This window comes from Chanodichthys erythropterus, chromosome 21, assembly GCF_024489055.1.
Source record: "Chanodichthys erythropterus isolate Z2021 chromosome 21, ASM2448905v1, whole genome shotgun sequence".
NCBI classification, from domain to species: Eukaryota; Metazoa; Chordata; class Actinopteri; order Cypriniformes; family Xenocyprididae; genus Chanodichthys; species Chanodichthys erythropterus.
In genome coordinates this window covers 25,764,405-25,782,129 of record NC_090241.1, presented here as the reverse complement: position 1 = coordinate 25,782,129, position 17,725 = coordinate 25,764,405, and the positions used below count along the sequence as shown (strand labels likewise).

At 39.1% G+C, this 17,725-nt stretch overlaps 1 protein-coding gene across 1 annotated transcript in view; it reads left to right on the top strand.

The window, feature by feature from the left end:
• Window positions 1–17,725, top strand: part of dip2bb (disco-interacting protein 2 homolog Bb) — a 43,122-nt gene that overhangs the window by 3,511 nt on the left and 21,886 nt on the right. The window contains exons 2-6 of the mRNA XM_067373668.1: window positions 7,725–7,796; window positions 8,206–8,367; window positions 9,229–9,354; window positions 11,162–11,428; window positions 13,671–13,811. Coding sequence (XP_067229769.1) covers window positions 7,725–7,796; window positions 8,206–8,367; window positions 9,229–9,354; window positions 11,162–11,428; window positions 13,671–13,811 — 768 coding nt within the window. The remainder of the gene's footprint in view (window positions 1–7,724; window positions 7,797–8,205; window positions 8,368–9,228; window positions 9,355–11,161; window positions 11,429–13,670; window positions 13,812–17,725) is intronic.

Here is a 17,725-nt window from a genome sequence, read left to right as displayed (position 1 = left end):
ATATACTTAAAAGAGGCTTGGACCGACTGTATAATGTCTGATTGTGTGCATCTGTTCAGGTAACCTCAGTAGCTTAAGCACCCACTGTGACTGTAGGAGGACAGGCAGGTTTTCTGAGTTTTAAAGAAAAAGAGAGAGAGACAGAGTGGGAGAGAGAGACCTGGGGACAAAACAGAAAGAGAGCGATTACTTTAATCTAGGTCACAGAGCATCGGGAAGCAAATACACTCATTTACCCATGATTCACAGCAAGCTTTCTAACATGTTGCTATGTCTCTCCCACTATCTACTCTCTCTTTTTTCCTCTTTCCCACCATGTTATTGCTTATTTTTCTTTAAAAAAAAAACCCCTGGTTTGCCTAGCTAGCTCACTCTCAAGTGCACACCACACAGGACATGTTAATAGTTAATATCTTTTGCAATGCTTGCGATATGGGTTCCTCAGTAACTGAATTATTTACCGGTCTGTGATGGACATCAGGCTCGAAAAAGAAGAGATGCACACTTTATATTTGGTAGGCACGCACTAGTAGACGCATTCAGTCACTGAGCAGAGCTTTTCCAAACTGTCAGTTGGAGCTTAAATAACTCTTTTATAACAGTTGCCACTTAGGTAACACTTAACTAGAGCTCATGTGACTGAAAAGGGTATGAATAATTCATTTGTATATTATAATTCTCCTATTCTCAGCTATGTTAATCTATTATGTTTGAAAGTTTCAGAATTGAAGTGCAAGTGAGATAAGTATATGTGTGCTCCCATTTAGTCTAGAACTAATCTAGAATAACTATCATGTTTACAGAGCGCACACAAGGTTTGTGAAGTATTCTGAGAATGTATTTCGCTGTTTTTATTCATTTTGTGGAATGACTCCTAAAAAAATACTGGCTGTTTTTGTGCAAGTGAGATGAGTAAATTCCTGCTCACATTTAGTCCAGAACTGCAATAACCATAATGTTCACAGAGCGCACACAACGCCTCTGAACTTACTTCTGATTTCTCTCAACATGGGGAAAGGAGAGGTATCAGTCAGTAAATGGAAAAACATAGTAACTTGCATTACTTATTTGAAAAAGTAACTCAAAAAAGTAATATAAAAGTAATGCATTACTTTACTAGTTACTTGGAAAAAGTAACCTGATCAAGTAACTCGCGTCACTTGCAATGCGTTACCCCAAAAACTAGTCTTAAGTAACAAAAAGTACCATATTTTTGGTCATTTACCATTATATTTTTTGAAGTGCATATGTAAATACCATAAATGTGACCCTTGACTACAAAACCAGTCATAAGTGCCACGGGTATATTTGTAGCAATAGTAACAATATATTGTATGGGTCAAAATTATAGATTTTTCTTTTATGCCAAAAATCATTATGATATTAAAGGTGCCCTATAATTAAAATTGAATTTATCTTGCCATAGTTAAATAACAAGAGTTCAGTACATGGAAAGGACATACAGTGAGTCTCAAACACCATTGTTTCCTCCTTCTTATATAAATCTCATTTGTTTAAAAGACAAACAGGCGAATCACAACATAACACAGACTGTTATGCAACAGTCGGGATCATTAATATGTACGCCCACAATATTTGCATATGCCAGCCCATGTTCAAGCATTAGACAAGGGCAGGACATCTGGATGTGCACAGCAGAATCATCAAACTAGTTAAACAAGCAAGAACAATAGCGAAAAATGGCAGATGGAGCAATAATAACTGACATGATCCATGATAACATGATATTTTTAGTGATATTTGTAAATTGTATTTCTAAATGTTTCATTAGCATGTTGCTAATGTACTGTTAAATGTGGTGAAAGTTACCATCGTTTTTTTACTGTATTCAAGGAGACAAGACTGTTGTTATTTTCATTTTTTTAAACACTTGCAGTCTGTATAATTCATAAACACAACTTCATTGTTTATAAATCTCTCCAACAGTGTGTAATGTTAGCTTTAGCCATGGAGCACTATCAAACTCATTCAGAATCAAATGTAAACATCCAAATAAATACCATACTTACGCGATTAGACACGCTGCATGACGAACACTTTGCAAAGAACAATTTTAAGGGTTATATTAGCTGTGTGAACTTTGTTTATGCTGTTAAAGGCAAGCGCGAGCTTTCGTGAGCATTTAAAGGGGCCGCAGCCTGAATCGGCGCATATTTAATGATGCCCCAAAATAGGTAGTTAAAAAAATTAATTAAAAAAAATCTATGGGGTATTTTGAGCTAAACTTCACAGAAACATTCAGGGGACACCTTAGACTTATATTACATCTTTTAAAAAGACATTCCACGGCACCTTTAAGTAAAGATCATGTTCTTATGAAGATATTTTGTAAATTTTCTACCCTAAATATATCAAAAATGCATTTTTGTGAGTGGATATGCATTGCTAAGGTCTTCATTTGGACAACTTTAAAGACGATTTTCTCAATATTTAGATTTTTTGCACCCTCAGATATAATAGTTGTATCTCGGCCAAATATTGTCCTATCCTAACAAACCATACATCAGTGGTAAGCATATTTATTCAGCTTTCAGATGATGTATAAATCTAAATTTTAAAAAATTGACCCTTATGACTGGTTTTGTGGTCCAGGGTCACATATGAATATAGTATTCATTCATGTGCATGTCAAAGATCTGATTTGTACATTGCATCTACTAAAAGACTAAACGTAAATGTAAAGTGGATGTTAATAACAAGATGTTGGTAGCAACATCTGTCTGAGTAGTGACAAATACAGTTTAATGGCACAGACATTTTTAATTTAACTCTATTTCCCCCATGAGTACTAAGGTTTGTTTGCACAAGTGCAAAGCAGGAACATACATTGTGTGTTTGCATAAACTGTTTCTGGTCTTCTGTGCATTCTGCATTCCTGTGCTTTTATTGTGGTTAAAATGATTTCTCCAAATATGCATAAATAATTTCTTATCTGAGTAGGCTTTTGTGTTGATTTGGTATGTATATGTGTGTATTTTGGTGGGTTGTATTTAGAGTCATAGTTGCTATGGTAACAGTAGAGTTTGCCTTAAGCTGTTCTCATTCATAACGAATAAAGAAGCACATATGCCACAAGAATAGCTCAAACCCAACAGCATGACATAAAATCTTTTAAATAAATTACACACCACACAGTATGACTTTTATTAGGGGGCTGCTGAAAGGTAAATTGTGTAATTTTTGTGTCGCAACATAATTGTAAAAATAGCTGAAGACAATGCAAATGGTGCTTTCCTGCACAAATCTTGCTGCAGTTTGCTAGAGCGTTGTGATTGTTTGCTTGAGTGTTACTATGTGGTTGCAAAAAGGTGTTGAATGTTTTTTGTCATGTTGTTAGATGGTTGTTCTGGGCAGTGGCTAGGTGGTTGCTTATTGGCCCAAGTCGAGTCTTTATGATATATCTGAATTTGCACATTACTATAATGAGCTTAATTATAAGGGTCCTAAAAGTATACTTTGTTTTCCTTATTTAACCTTGAACATGGTAAACCACACTGTAAACACAGGTCAGATCATTCTACTAAGTGAATTAGGAAGGATACACCTGAAAAGACATGTTCCCAGGCGTGTGAAGTGGTAATTTGAGTCTTGTTGTCACCTGCATGCACACACCCTGGTAACCCTGACTTTACTGTTTCCATGTGCAGGTTTTCAAAGCCGGTTTGTGGGTCTGGTTGTATAATGTAGAAAGAAGCATGAACAGATAAGAATGAACTGAACACCCTGTTGTGTCTTTTTTTTGTCACTCTCTGTCTGTCTGTGTTTCTCTCTGTCTCTCACAGTCTGTTTTTATGTTCTCAGCAGAACAGGAAACCATGTCATAGGGTAGAAGATTTAGCACTGGAGAACATGACATCATCCAGAGGGAAAGGAAATGTGTGTGTGTGTGTGTGTGTGTGTGTGGAGACAGAAGGTTGGATGTGGACAAAAGAAACAGTGAAGAAGGGCAATGAAATTCAACTTCAGTACAGTGTGATACAGTGTTGGCAGTTGCTGAATGGTGAGTCACCATCTGGTGGTGGGTAACCAAGGCTGTGTGTGTGTTAATAGACACAATGGAGAGATAGCTGTATTGTGTCTTGAGTGAAAGTCATTGTGTGAGCTCTGTTGTGTCATAGTGTTTCAGGGCCAGTGATGCAGCACACGAGGGAGGGTGGATATGGGTAGTTAATGCTTTTCAAAGGAACAAGACAAGTTCTCTGAGTCAATAAATTAAAAAAGAAAATCTATCTCTATCTCTCTTTTTTGCTCAACTCAGACACAGATCCAAGATCCAACTTTCCCACAGTCCGAGCAGCTGGTGGGCATGTCTGTTGTACAGAAAGTCACTGAGAGAGTAGAAGGTTCAGTCTCTATTAGGGGTGTAATAACAATATATCGTGTCACAATATATTGCAATACAAAAAATGTAACAATATGTATCATGGATAGTGACAATATGTATTGGGTATAGTTCACCCAAAATGAAAATTACTGTTTTTTTTTTTTTGTTTTTTGTTTTTTTAGTTATAGTGTCAGTTCTACATTGAACTTCTATATATGGTGTTGAATATAATGTATAGTAATACAATGGGGGAATATTTGTGGGTCCTGATAATGCCAAATGTATTGTGTTACCAGTAAAAAGTGGCCTACATTATTTTAAATATATCTAGTCAATGACAGAGTACAAGCATATTTGCATTTTTCTCTATTTTCAGCTTCAGAATCATGAATATTTTTATTCTGGTATCAACATTGTCCTGTGCACCATGTCCATTAACCATAGCCTATTAATATTCACCCCCAATGTAATACCAAATTTAGCATTTTAATCAACAGTTAAGTTTTTGTTAAGTATGGCAATAATACCGTATCGTGAGTTCAGTATCGTGATATGTATCGAATCGTGACATGAGGGTATCGTTACATCCCTAGTCTCTATTGTATGTATTTTTTACAGCAAATGCATAATGTGAAACCATTACTATCAGGAATATATATATATATATATATATATATATATATATATATATATATATATATATATATATATATAATGGAGGTGAAGAAGGACGTCACTCTTTTAAGAGATAATATAAAAACTTTAAATGCATGTAAAATAATTATACAAGAATGACAAAAAAGTTGTTTTCATTTACACTGGTTACTTGTAGGTTACTGATCTTGATAATGACACAGTCAAACAATAACACTCATGTAGCTTTATCTCTTAAAAGAGTGACATCCTTCTTCACCTCCTTTCTCTCAGGTCCCAAAAAATCCCCATGTTTCTGTCTGTGTGTGCATGCATGCCAGTAGTTGTTTATGTATGCATAAACTAAATATAAATGCCAGGGACAGGAAAAAACTACTTTACTGAAAAAGGTCACTTGTCATAGGACTTTTGCCCATAATGCCTTGCAAATACAAGATTATAGAGCTGTTACGATTTGCAGTCTGAATGAGTCCAAAATAAGTGTCCAAAAGTCTGCACCAGTGATGCCTAATGTTTTAAAATCTGTTCAGATTTGTACAGATCTGTTTGTGTAGTGTATTCGAGCCTTTAGGGTCTGTTATAAAAAGGTAAATATGGGTAAAAGATGTAACATAAGTATTTGGATTAGATCTTTATGATAAAGGTTGGATTACAGAGTGGATTTGTGGCATTGGTTCTAGTTAAAATAAGAATTGGATCATAGGCCAGTACAGTTTGGGTTGTAGCCCTGGAATAATTTACCTTTTTCAGGACAGTTTTGCAAGACAAGGGTTAAAACAAGGGTTTGCAAATTAAATTCAGAATTAAGGCATGATGTCTAGATTATTGTGAAGAGTACATGCAGGTTATATGGTTTAGAATGGGTAATTTGTCTATATTACTTCAAAAGGAAAAGTTATAACATTCCAAATTTAGAATTATGATGTGTGGAAGTAAGATTTTGAGGGGGTATATTGTAGCATAAATGTTACAGGTTACTGTTGCATGGACTGAGAGTGTGTGATGTCGTCTAACTTTAGGCCATGCCATGTGTATGAGTGAGTGATCAAGGATAAAAGTAGATTCCTGCCTTGGTCTGTTGTCACTCACTTCACATTATCATCACTCTCCCATCAACCAATCGCAATCCATCTGAGCCTCAGTGTGGACTGGACCACCTTAGGCCACCAATAAAACCTTCCAGTTTGCAGTAGATTTGGAAGAGTGCATTTACTTGTCTTGAAAGCGACTGTGCCATTTATTGCAGTCCAAAACCATTCTTTCTGAATAACACTCACAGAATCATATACAAAATGAACACATATACACAACCCCCTTCAGAGCTACATGTGATAGAAGAGTCTGTTGAAGCTAAAAATATCCCATGGTGCAGCTGGGTTTGGTCCTCATGCATTACTTATGGGAGTTGACTCTTCTTTCGCTATTTTACCTCTTTTTTAATGCGGAAAATGCTTTGAAAATGCTCTTGAAAGAATGGTTTGTTTAGTGGCCTCTCTAATGAATCTGTGCGGTTTGCTGTCAATGATTAAGCGTTAAGGCCAATCTGATTTCTATGGGATTATAATAAATATATTCATGTTATCTCTTTTGAAATCTTTCCCCTTCAGGGGATGTGTTGAAATGAGCTTGAGCTGCTCACGTATCATAACCAAAGCTCTCTCCATCCTGCATAATCCCACTAGATTACACATTCTGCTCTCTTTCACACTCACAAGCACACACATGAATCCAACTTTAACTCACACAAATCAACTTGGCTGTCAGAATTTAAGAATGTGATGATCTTATAGGATTTAAGTGTTTGGGTTTTTCTAAACAGCTGTTCCCAAACCTCCTTCATCAACTTCAATAATGCGTTCCTTTTAACTCATATTACACTTGATATTATTTAGCATTACCATTAGTAAGTTTGAGATCATTATTCTTGAGGGTTAGGGGTCGGAGCATGTTTTCTCATGCTTAGACTGTAAAATCTGAAATATTGTGAAATATTATACAATTTAAAATAATTATATTGTATTTGAGTATACATTAAAATGTAATTTATCCCTATGATGGCTAAGATGAAATTTCAGCAGCCATCACTCCAGTCTTCAGTGTCACATGATCCTTCAGAAATCATTCTAATATGCTGATTTGCTGCTCAAGAAACATTTCTATTATCAGTGTTGAAAACAGTTGTGCTGCTTAATATGTGGAAAACGTGATACATTTTTTTGGGGTTCTTTGATTAATAGAAATCTCAAAAGAACAGCATTTATTTAAAATGGAAATCTTTTGTAACATTATAAATGCCTTTACTGTCACTTTTTATCAATTTAATGTGTCCTTGCTGAATAAAAGTATTACATTCTTAAAAAAAAACAGTAGTGCACAGAATCAAAATTCTTTTAATATATTCACAATCATTTATAATTTTATTTTAAGTCATAATTTCCTATAACAATGCAAAATCGAAATATTTCCATGTACCCCCATGATGTGCTTGGTTGGATGTTTTGTGATCTAATGCAGTGTAATTCAAATTTGACTTTTTGGGGGCTACTGTATGTTGAAAATTACACTGGAAAAAAAAAAATCAACCAAAGATCAACTGAAAATATAAACCACAATCTATCTGGCTGTTCAAAGACATTTGACCAAAAAATGTACCCCAAAACGAAATGTGTTGAATTCATTCTGTTCATGTTTTTTAACTGGTAATCATATTATCTCTCTTTTTTAGGTGACATCACACAAAAAGGATACGAGAAGAAGAGGGCCAAAGTTTTAGCACCCTACTTGACACAAACACAAAGTAAGACTACAGAAATATCCCTGCTTATTAACCCATCTCCCTCCATCTTCTTTTCTGCCATGTTATCTCTCTCTCCTTGTTTTACTCGGTCGTCCACTGACTCATATGATAATGTGGTTATGAAACATCTTCTCAGGCTATTCCTCTTGAGGTTGAATGGTTCCCAAACAAAGTCCCTCTGCACTGCCTTCTACTGCTCAAATATAGGACTGCAGCATGAAACATTGTTACTTTATTGTCAGTTGCTATTGTGAGAGAAATTGTTGGACTGATTTTTTTTCTATTCTGGAGAGATTTGAGATGAAAACCACAGACCTTCACATCTCTTTCCCATTCATATCTTCCATGTTCTGTTGTCATTGACTGCATCTGCCAGTTTGAATGAAGTTCACTCTTATTATTTCTACAGATTTGGCTCCGCCTCCGGCATATGATGCACAGTCCCCTGGTCCAAGCTCTGCCTCTGCACCTGAACCTGGCCCGTCAAACTCATCCTCCTCCTCTTCTCGCCACCGGCGCACACGGCGACCACACCGAAGCAGCGGGACTAGAGATGAGCGCTACAGATCAGGTTAGAACAGCTTGACAACATACAAAACTTTTTTTCTGTTACATTTTCTTTATCTGTCATTATAGTCCAAGCCAGAGTTTGACTCATGTAAAGTCAAAGGTGACTTTTTGCCACTGGTGGCACTAAACAAAATAGCAAAAATAATAATATACAGCCCAAGGCTTACTTATAATCATACTTATATGGCTTACTTACATACAGTGGTCTCTGCACATTAAACTGGGATAGGAGAGAGTATAAAATGTTGTCATAGAATTCCATTTAGCTTTATATAGACTAGTCTTTACTTGAGATTTATGGGGTGTGAGGTTTACAGAGTGTTTGCAGATGGTAATATTTGCCTGTTCTCTGACCACATCCCTGTAAGAACTGTTTAGTCATCTGCCATGGCAGTCGTACTTGGACAAAATGGTTGCCTAGATGAAATGTGTCACTGTGGATTTCTGATGCTTTGTTGCAATAGAAAGACAGTAGCTTGCTTATTTGATTATAGGTTGTTTGTTCAGTTGCTCGCCACAGATGTGAATATATATTTTACTATTCTACTGTTGTCATAGAGCATGTTCATGACCTTGTTGTGTAATTATAACCACAACTCTGAAGGGTGACTGCCTGTTGGAAGCTTTGCTGATAATACAAAAGTTACTGATATGTATCGAGATAAAGGCAGACAGTTAATGAGATACAAATCAGTCTTGTTCTCTGGAGCAAAGCATTTAGCCCCAGGATGTTCAAGGTTGACTTTATCTGTCACTTTGGATAAAATATCTACCAAGGCATCTGCTAATATCGCACTAAGTGCAGAGGTCCTAGGAACAAAACTGCCTGTTATAAGTTTTTTCTTTCTTTTTTTTGTCTCAGACATCCACACTGAGGCAGTTCAGGCAGCATTGGCCAAGCATAAAGAGGAAAAGATGGCGCTGCCCATGCCGACCAAACGACGGTCCGCATATGTACAGTCACCAATTGACAACTGCACCCCACCAGGTAATGTATTCAAGCACCAAATATTAACCATTACACTAACATACTAGACAGCTAAAGATAAATGTTCCATGTAAATGTACAAAACCACACAACATACAGTACTGTGCAAAAGTCTTAGACACGTCAGTATTTTCACCCCCCAAAAATTATTTATATCTTTTGTTGTAGTGTGTCAATAGAAAATATCCGTTCACATTTCCAAACATTAATTTTTCTCAACATTTATTTATCTACATTTAAATATAATTATTTATATCTTGTAAATAAGTTTATATCTAATTGTTATATCTTATAAATGATTAATAATTAATAATAAAATGTAATAAAATAATTTTTAACATGTAATTTTAATTTAATGTGTTAATATTCATATATATTTATTGTATTTAAAGGAGCCCTAGAATCAAAAATTGAATTTACCTTGGCATAGTTGAATAACAAGAGTTCAGTACATGGAAAAGACATACATTAAGTTTCAAACTCCATTGCTTCCTCCTTATTATGTAAATCTCATTTGTTTAAAAGACCTCTAAAAACAGGCAAATCTCAACATAACACCGACTGTTACGTAACAGTCTGGATCATTAATATGTACGCCCCCAATATTTGCATATGCCAGCCATTCAAGGCATTACACAAGGGCAGTCAGTAACGTCTGGAGCAGCACAGCTGAATCATCAGACTAGGTAAGCAAGCAAGAACAATAGCGAAAAATGGCAGATGGAGCAATAATAACTGACATGATCCATGATTACATGATATTTTTAATGATATTTGTGAATTGTCTTTCTAAATGTTTCGTTAGCATTTTGCTAATGTACTGTTAAATGTGGTTAAAGTTACTATCATTTCTTACTGTATTCACGGAGAGCCGTCGCTATTTTCATTTTTAAACACTTGCAGTCTGTATAATTCATAAACACAACTTCATTCTTTATAAATCTCTCCAACAGTGTGTAATGTTAGCTTTAGTCACAGAGCACAGCTTCAAACTCAATCAGAATCAAATGTAAACATCCAAATAAATACTTTACTCACATGATTCGATGCATGCATGAAGTATGCATGACGAACATCTTGTAAAGATCCATTTGAGGGTAATATTAGCTGTGTGAACTTTGTAAATGCACTGTATTATCGCCGAGAGCTCGGGGGGGCAAGAAGCGCGCAATTTAAAGGGGCCGCAGCCTGAATCAGTGCATAGTTAATGATGCCCCAAAATGGGCAGTTAAAAATCTATGGGGTATTTTGGCTGAAACTTCACAGACACATTCAGGGGACACCTTAGACTTATATTACATCTTGCAAAAACTGGTTCTAGGGCACCTTTAATAAATATAAATATAAAGTATAAAATAAATATTAAATATAATATTAAATAATATAATATATATATATATATATATATATATATATATATATATATATATATATATATATATATATGTATGTATATGTAATTTTATTATGTATGTATTTATATGTGTGTGTGTGTGTATGTATGTATATATATATATATATATATATATATATATATATAATATGTTTGTGTGTATATGTGTGTATATTTAGAATTTATGTTGTTTTTCATGGTGTGGTCTTAAAATTAGTAGCAAAAATCATTACATTTTACTTGTATTGGTATCAGCTATTGTCATTTTGGTATTGTGACAACTGCATTTATAAAAATTGTAAAAATGCTTCAATTGTTCTAACCTTTATTCTTCTTGTACTTATTCTGTCATTCTTTTGTCTTTCTTTTTCTTCTTTCTTTTTTCTCTTCCCTCTCTCTCTATCTCTCTGTCAGACTCCTCATCTTCTTCTGATGATGAGGCCGTGTCAAGTGAAAGTACAGGGCCTCAGCAGTCTCCGGACACCTGGATTAATAGCTCTGTGCATGGCTCCTCCACCTCCTCCTCTGCCTCCTCCACTCTCTCACATGGGGAGTCTCGGCCCACCCAGGCCCCTCAGCCTCAGTCTCAGCAGGTCCCACCTCCACCCGCACCTGCCCACCCGCCCCACTCCCACTCCCAGCCTTCTGCCCTGGCTGAGGCCTACGCTCAGACACGCATCGGTGAGTCACGATTACCCCACACAATTTTTGTCATTGTAAAGATTTTTTTTCTCGATTTTTACCAGTTGGTTTAAGTATTAATTTTAGCAGCTTAACCAGGCATTTTTTGCAAGTGTTTTCATTGCTTCATTATTTCTAAGTTGTTTGTCTTTTATGTTTTCTTCTGCCAAATGTTTATTTTCTGTTCATTTATATCTTTTGTGACTGTCAGTGGGAAGAATAGGAAGAGGTAAAATCAAGTGTTAGCAGTCTTTCACCTTGCCCTGTGTGTTGAAGATTTGTTGTGAGTTACGAATATTATCTAACCCCTCCACACACTCCACCCTTAAGCCTCTGCCCCGCCTGTGTGTTTAAAGCCTATGAATGATTGGTCTGTCCATAGGAGCTGATGAAAATATAATAAAGGTTCTCAGAGATCTGGTTCAGCTTGTTATATGGTTCAGGACTGATCATCCATATCTTAATACACACTTGATCCCAGATTGTACTTATTCAGAGAGTGTGCTTTTCCTGCACATGACATACCCTGAGTGTGTGTGTGTGTGTGTGTGTGTGTGTGTGTGTGTGTGTGTGTGTGTGTGTGTGTGTGTGTGTGTGTGAAATGTCAAGAGATGTAGACAATAGCTGTTGACAGCATGTAGACTGGGGTTAGCCTAGAGGAGCTTCCAATAAGCGATTGTGAATGTAAAGACAACATGAAATGGCATATGAACCATTGCAAAAACCCTTGTTTATTTGCATCAGACTTGAAACAGAATATTCTGTAGGCTATGATATTATATTTTTGGTTAATGATATTTTTCTCTGCCCCCACAGCCTTGGTCTACAGAGGCAGAGAAAGTTATTCCATTTTGATGAAAGATTAAGAAAACAGTGATGTACGATGATGATGAGACGAAAACAATGATGTACGATGATGATGAGACACAATAAAACCAGAGACAGTTATGTAAGAGATAACAAAAATCAGTCAGTCATTAAGGCAAAATACACCTTGAAAGGTTGATCAATATTGTATCACCCTAAAAAGGTTTATTTTGGGATAATGAGCGAGTGACTGCATGTCACGTATTACACAGCTACTTAGCAAATAAATAAATAAAATAACATTAAATATTAATTTAAGATCAAGTTACTTTATAATGTGAGAAGAAATAGACTGCAGAATGATATGAAAGACATGAAACTTTAAAACCGTTTGGGGTCGGTAGGATTTTTTATGTTTTTGAAACACTTTACAGTCAGGTTCATTAGTTAAACATTAGTTAATGTATTAACTAACATGACCTAACCATGAGCAATACATTTGATACTGTATTTACTAATCTTCGTTAACATTAATGAAAATACAGTTGTTCATTGTTTGTTCATGTTAGTTCACAATACATTAACTAATGTTAACATGATTTTAATAATGTATTAGTAAATGTTGAAATTAACATTAACAAAGATTAATAAATGCTGTATAAGTGCAGTTCATTATTAGTTCATGTACACTAATGTAGTTAACTAATCTAACTAATGAACCTTATTGTAAAGTGTTACCGAAGTATCTTATGCTCACCAAGGATGGATTTATTTAATCAAAAATACAGTAACAATAGTAATATTGTGAAATATTATTAAAACTTAAAATATCTGTTTTCTATTTTAATATATTATAAAATATAATGTATTCCTGTGATGGCAAAGCTGAATTTTCAGCAACATTACTCCAGCCTTCAGTGTCACATGATTCTTCAGAAATCATTCTATCATTCTAAATCATTCTCAAACTTTTAAATGGTAGTGTGTGTAGGAAATCTGTGTCAGTTATACAGTTTAGATGATATTGTTTAGAAATATTTGATCACAGAATGATTAATCAATCAGAATCAAGTATTTTAGAAATCCGTATAATAATAACAAAGTAAATAGTTTGATTTAATGTTATCTTTAAAATATCATTGGGCTTATCACTAGTTTAAGCAATTAAAGGAAGCATATACAGTCCTGAATGAACATAGTTTTACACAGACTCTTAGAGGAATAGTTCACTATTGGATTGAAAAAAGCACCAAAAACACTATTGTACAATATTTTGTCCTTTTGTTTTCCATATAAGAAAGATTGTGAATGACAGAGTAATTAGAAATGATTTTTTTCACTTTTGGGTGAGCTATTCCTTTATGAGTGAAGGTAAAATAACTTTAAAACTTTGAGGGTTGGTTATGAGTGAGTAATATGTGTTATTTTTGACCAGATCCAGGAGGAGGAGTCGGGCCTCCTGATGTGCCATCGCAAGCTCAGGCCAGAGGCTCTCGTGTGGATCTGCCTGCCAACGCTGTGGTGCGAGGCATGAGTCGTGGACAGAGCCGGTCCAGCATGATGGAGACAGCAGACGGTACTGAGTGTGTGTGTGTGTGTGTGTGTGTGTGCGTAGAGGGAAAAAAAAGAGTAAAAGAAAGAGATAAAAAGAGAAACTTTTTTTGTATTTGTTGTGTGCTACATTAGACATACATACTCTGAAAATGTATGTCAATCTTTAAGCGCCTTTTCATAACTTTCTTCTCATGTCTCTCAGAACTTTGTGTTAACATCTCAGTAGGGACATTTCAGTAAGTCTTTATGAATGCCGTGATTGATTGCTTCATTAATCGCATCCCGTTTCTTTTTTCTTTTCCACCTTTTATCCACTTGTGTCATGTTGCTTTTCTCTGTCAGTGAGAAGAGTAGGCAGAGGTAATGATTGGTCTTAGACATGTCCTGTAGGTCGACTTTAAAGCTGTGTGTTTGTGTTGTGTATTCTATATGTGTTACACAGAGAGTGTGTGTACCAGAGTGAAACCCTGCACTTCTTTAGGAGAATAAATAAATAATAGTAGATCACTCATCCCTCCATCTCTGCTTACATGTGGTTTTTACTCAGTCCTGATCCTTCATAAAACATCAGGGCTGCTTTACAGGTGAGCTAGTGATATTTAAAGGATAGTGAAAATTCTTCCATCATTTACTCACCCTCATGTCATTCCAGTTGGTCACTCTTCTATGCAGTACAATAAATGAGGACTGAAGATTCAAAAAAGGATGCAAAAGCACCATAAATCTATGATAAAAAAAGTCAATATGACTTTTGCACTATATTCCAAAGTCTTTTAGTATTTATTTATATCAAAAAATACAATATATATTAGTATGAAGATGTAAAAAATACACTACAATTAAAACGTTTGTGATCGTTCAGATTTATCTGATTAAAATACAGTAAAACAGTAATTTTGTAAGGTATTTTTCCAATATAAAATAACGTCTCGGTTACAAAGGTAACCCTCGTTCCCTGAAGGAGGGAACGGAGACGTACGTCGGACAGACCGACGAATAGGAATCTCGCTAGAGAGGCCAATCTACTTCGAGTGTAACTAAACGAGCCAATGCACATTGGCATGCAATCATATGCATCAGCTGCTCGCCTCGCAGCGCGGGTATATAATGAGCAGCAGGTGCGTTGCATCTTCAGGTTTTCGCTGAGGAGCCGAACCGGATAGGCGGCAGCATCAGCGGGGTACAGCGACTGTGGCGACGGGACGTACGTCTCCGTTCCCTCCTTCAGGGAACGAGGGTTACCTTTGTAACCGAGACGTTCCCATTCAGTCGGTCACGTTCGACGTACGTCGGACAGACCGACGAATAGGAATCCCTACCAAAGCGCCACAGGAGCTGCCCCCTTCCAGCGCTCTGTTGCAAGCCACCTGAACCCCCTTGCCTGAGGATGGTGGGACAGGGCTAACACAGAGAGAGTCGATCACTGCTGTTCCCCAAAACCCATTCAGTGAGACTATTGGATAACGCTGGGAAAGCGTACCCTTCGCTGGGAAAGGAACGCTGCGGAAGCCACATCCTTCCCCGAAGGAGTTATGTGGAGAAGTACATATGGAACAACCCTGTAGGGCTGTGCTACATATGGAAGAGCTGGGGTGACTCCAACCCGATGAAGGGTAGGTTCTCCCAGAGGGAAAGACACGGGCTTCGTTTAGGAGCAACCGTGGAACCAACCATATGGGATCCCCGTAGGGTCACACATATGGAACCCAGCCTAAACCCGGTTCTCAAGGATACAACGGAGTATAGGCCTGGCGCCAGACGCTCCGCCACGTCGGCTGCCGAAGGGATATCGGAGGACTCGACAGGGTCTGCCTTGTAGGGACTCTCTGGAGAAAAGAAGCGCATGTAGCGCAACAAGCCGACACTAAGCCGGGGCCTCTCCGTGCCTCTGACCTGTGGCGAGAACATGGGAGGAGACCGGCTCAACACGAAGGCTATAGTATCTAGCGAACGTGTTAGGTGTCGCCCAGCCCGCAGCTCTACAAATGTCTGTCAGCGAGGCGCCACGAGCCAGCGCCCAGGAGGATGCGACACCTCTCGTGGAGTGAGCATGCAACCTGAGCGGGCAGGGCACACCCTGAGCTTGGTAAGCCAGGGCGATGGCATCCACTATCCAGTGGGCCATCCTCTGCTTGGAGACAGCCTTTCCCTTCTGCTGGCCTCCATAACAGACAAGAGCTGGTCTGAGGTCCTGAGGCTTTAGGTTCTGTCTATGTACAGTCGCAAAGCGCGGACTGGACAGAGTAAAGCCAGGGCTGGGTCTGCCTCCTCCGAGGGCAGCGCTTGCAGGCTCACCACCTGGTCCCTGAAGGGAGTGGTAGGAACCTTGGGCACATAGCCAGGCCGGGGTCTTAGTACCACGTGGCTATCACCCGGCCTGAACTCCAGGCACGATTCGTCGACCGAAAAAGACTGCAGGTCCCCTACCCTCTTGATGGAGGCCAATGCCACCAGCAGCAAAGTCTTCATAGACAGAATCTTTAAGTCTGCTGACAGCAAAGGCTCAAAGGGAGCAATCTGAAGTGCTCTCAGCACCAGAGTGAGGTCCCAAGAGGGTATGGAGAGGGGACGAGAAGGATTTAACCGTCTCGCCCCCCTAAGGAACCTGATGACCAGGTCGTGCTGACCAACAGATTTGCCATCTAAGTGGTCGTGGTAAGTGGATATAGCAGCAGTATGGACTTTTGAGGGTGGAGGGGGGACAGCCTACGCTCCAACCCTACTGCAAGAAGGAAAGCACGACTCTGATCGAGCATCTTCGGGGGTCTTCCCGGCGAGAAGAGCACCACTCGACGAACAGGTTCCACTTTGGAGGCGTAAGCACGTCTCGTAGACAGTGCACGTGCCGAAGTGATGGTGTTAAGTACCTCAGGGGGTAAGTCACCTAGAACCTCCGCATCCCGTCCAAGGGACCAGACATGGAGTTTCCAGAGGTCTGGACGCGGGTGCCAAAGAGTGCCCCGTCTCTGAGAAAGAAGGTCTTTCCTCAGAGGGATGGGCCAGGGAGGGGCTGTCGCGAGGAGTGAGAGTTCTGGGAACCAGGTCCGGTTGGGCCAGTAAGGCGCAACTAACAAGACCTGCTCCTCGTCCTCCCTGACTTTGCACAGGGTCTGTGCAAGTAGGCTCACTGGGGGAAACGCATATTTGCGCAGGCCCCGGGGCCAGCTGTGAGCCAGTGCATCTGTCCCGAGTGTCCCCTCGGTCAGAGAGTAAAACAACTGGCAGTGGGAGGTTTCTGGTGAGGCAAACAGGTCTACCTGAGCCTTTCCGATTTCTCTCCAGATCAGCTGAACCACCTGGGGGTGGAGTCGCCACTCTCCTGGCAGCGCAGCTCGTGATAGCTCGTCGGCCACACGGTTGAGCACACCGGAGACATGAATGGCGCGAAGCGACCTCAGATGCTTCCGACTCCACAGGAGGAGATGGCGGGCGAGTTGTGACATGCGACGGGAGCGTAGACCACCTTGACGGTTGATGTACGCAACGGTCGCAGTGTTGTCCATACGGACCAGTACATGCTTGCCCTGAAGCAGGCCTTTGAGGCGGCTCAGAGCAAGGCGTACTGCCAGCAACTCGAGGCAATTGATGTGCCAATGCAGATGGGGTCCCGTCCAAACCCCTGAGACTGCATGCCCGTATTACGTGGCACCCCAGCCGGTGGCAGAAGCATCTGTGAACACCACAGCATGCCGGGACACCTGTTCTAGGGGCACTCCTGCCCGAAGAAACAAGGGGTCCGACCACGGACTGAAGGTTCGGCGGCACTCCTGAGTGATTGGCACCCGGAATGTGCCACGCTGCCACGCCCATCTCGGGACTCGGCCGTGAAGCCAGTGCTGAAGCGGTCTCATATGAAGCAGACCGAGCGGTGTTACAGCCGCAGCAGCCGCCATATGCCCCAGGAGCCTCTGAAAGAACTTCAGTGGGACCGCTGTC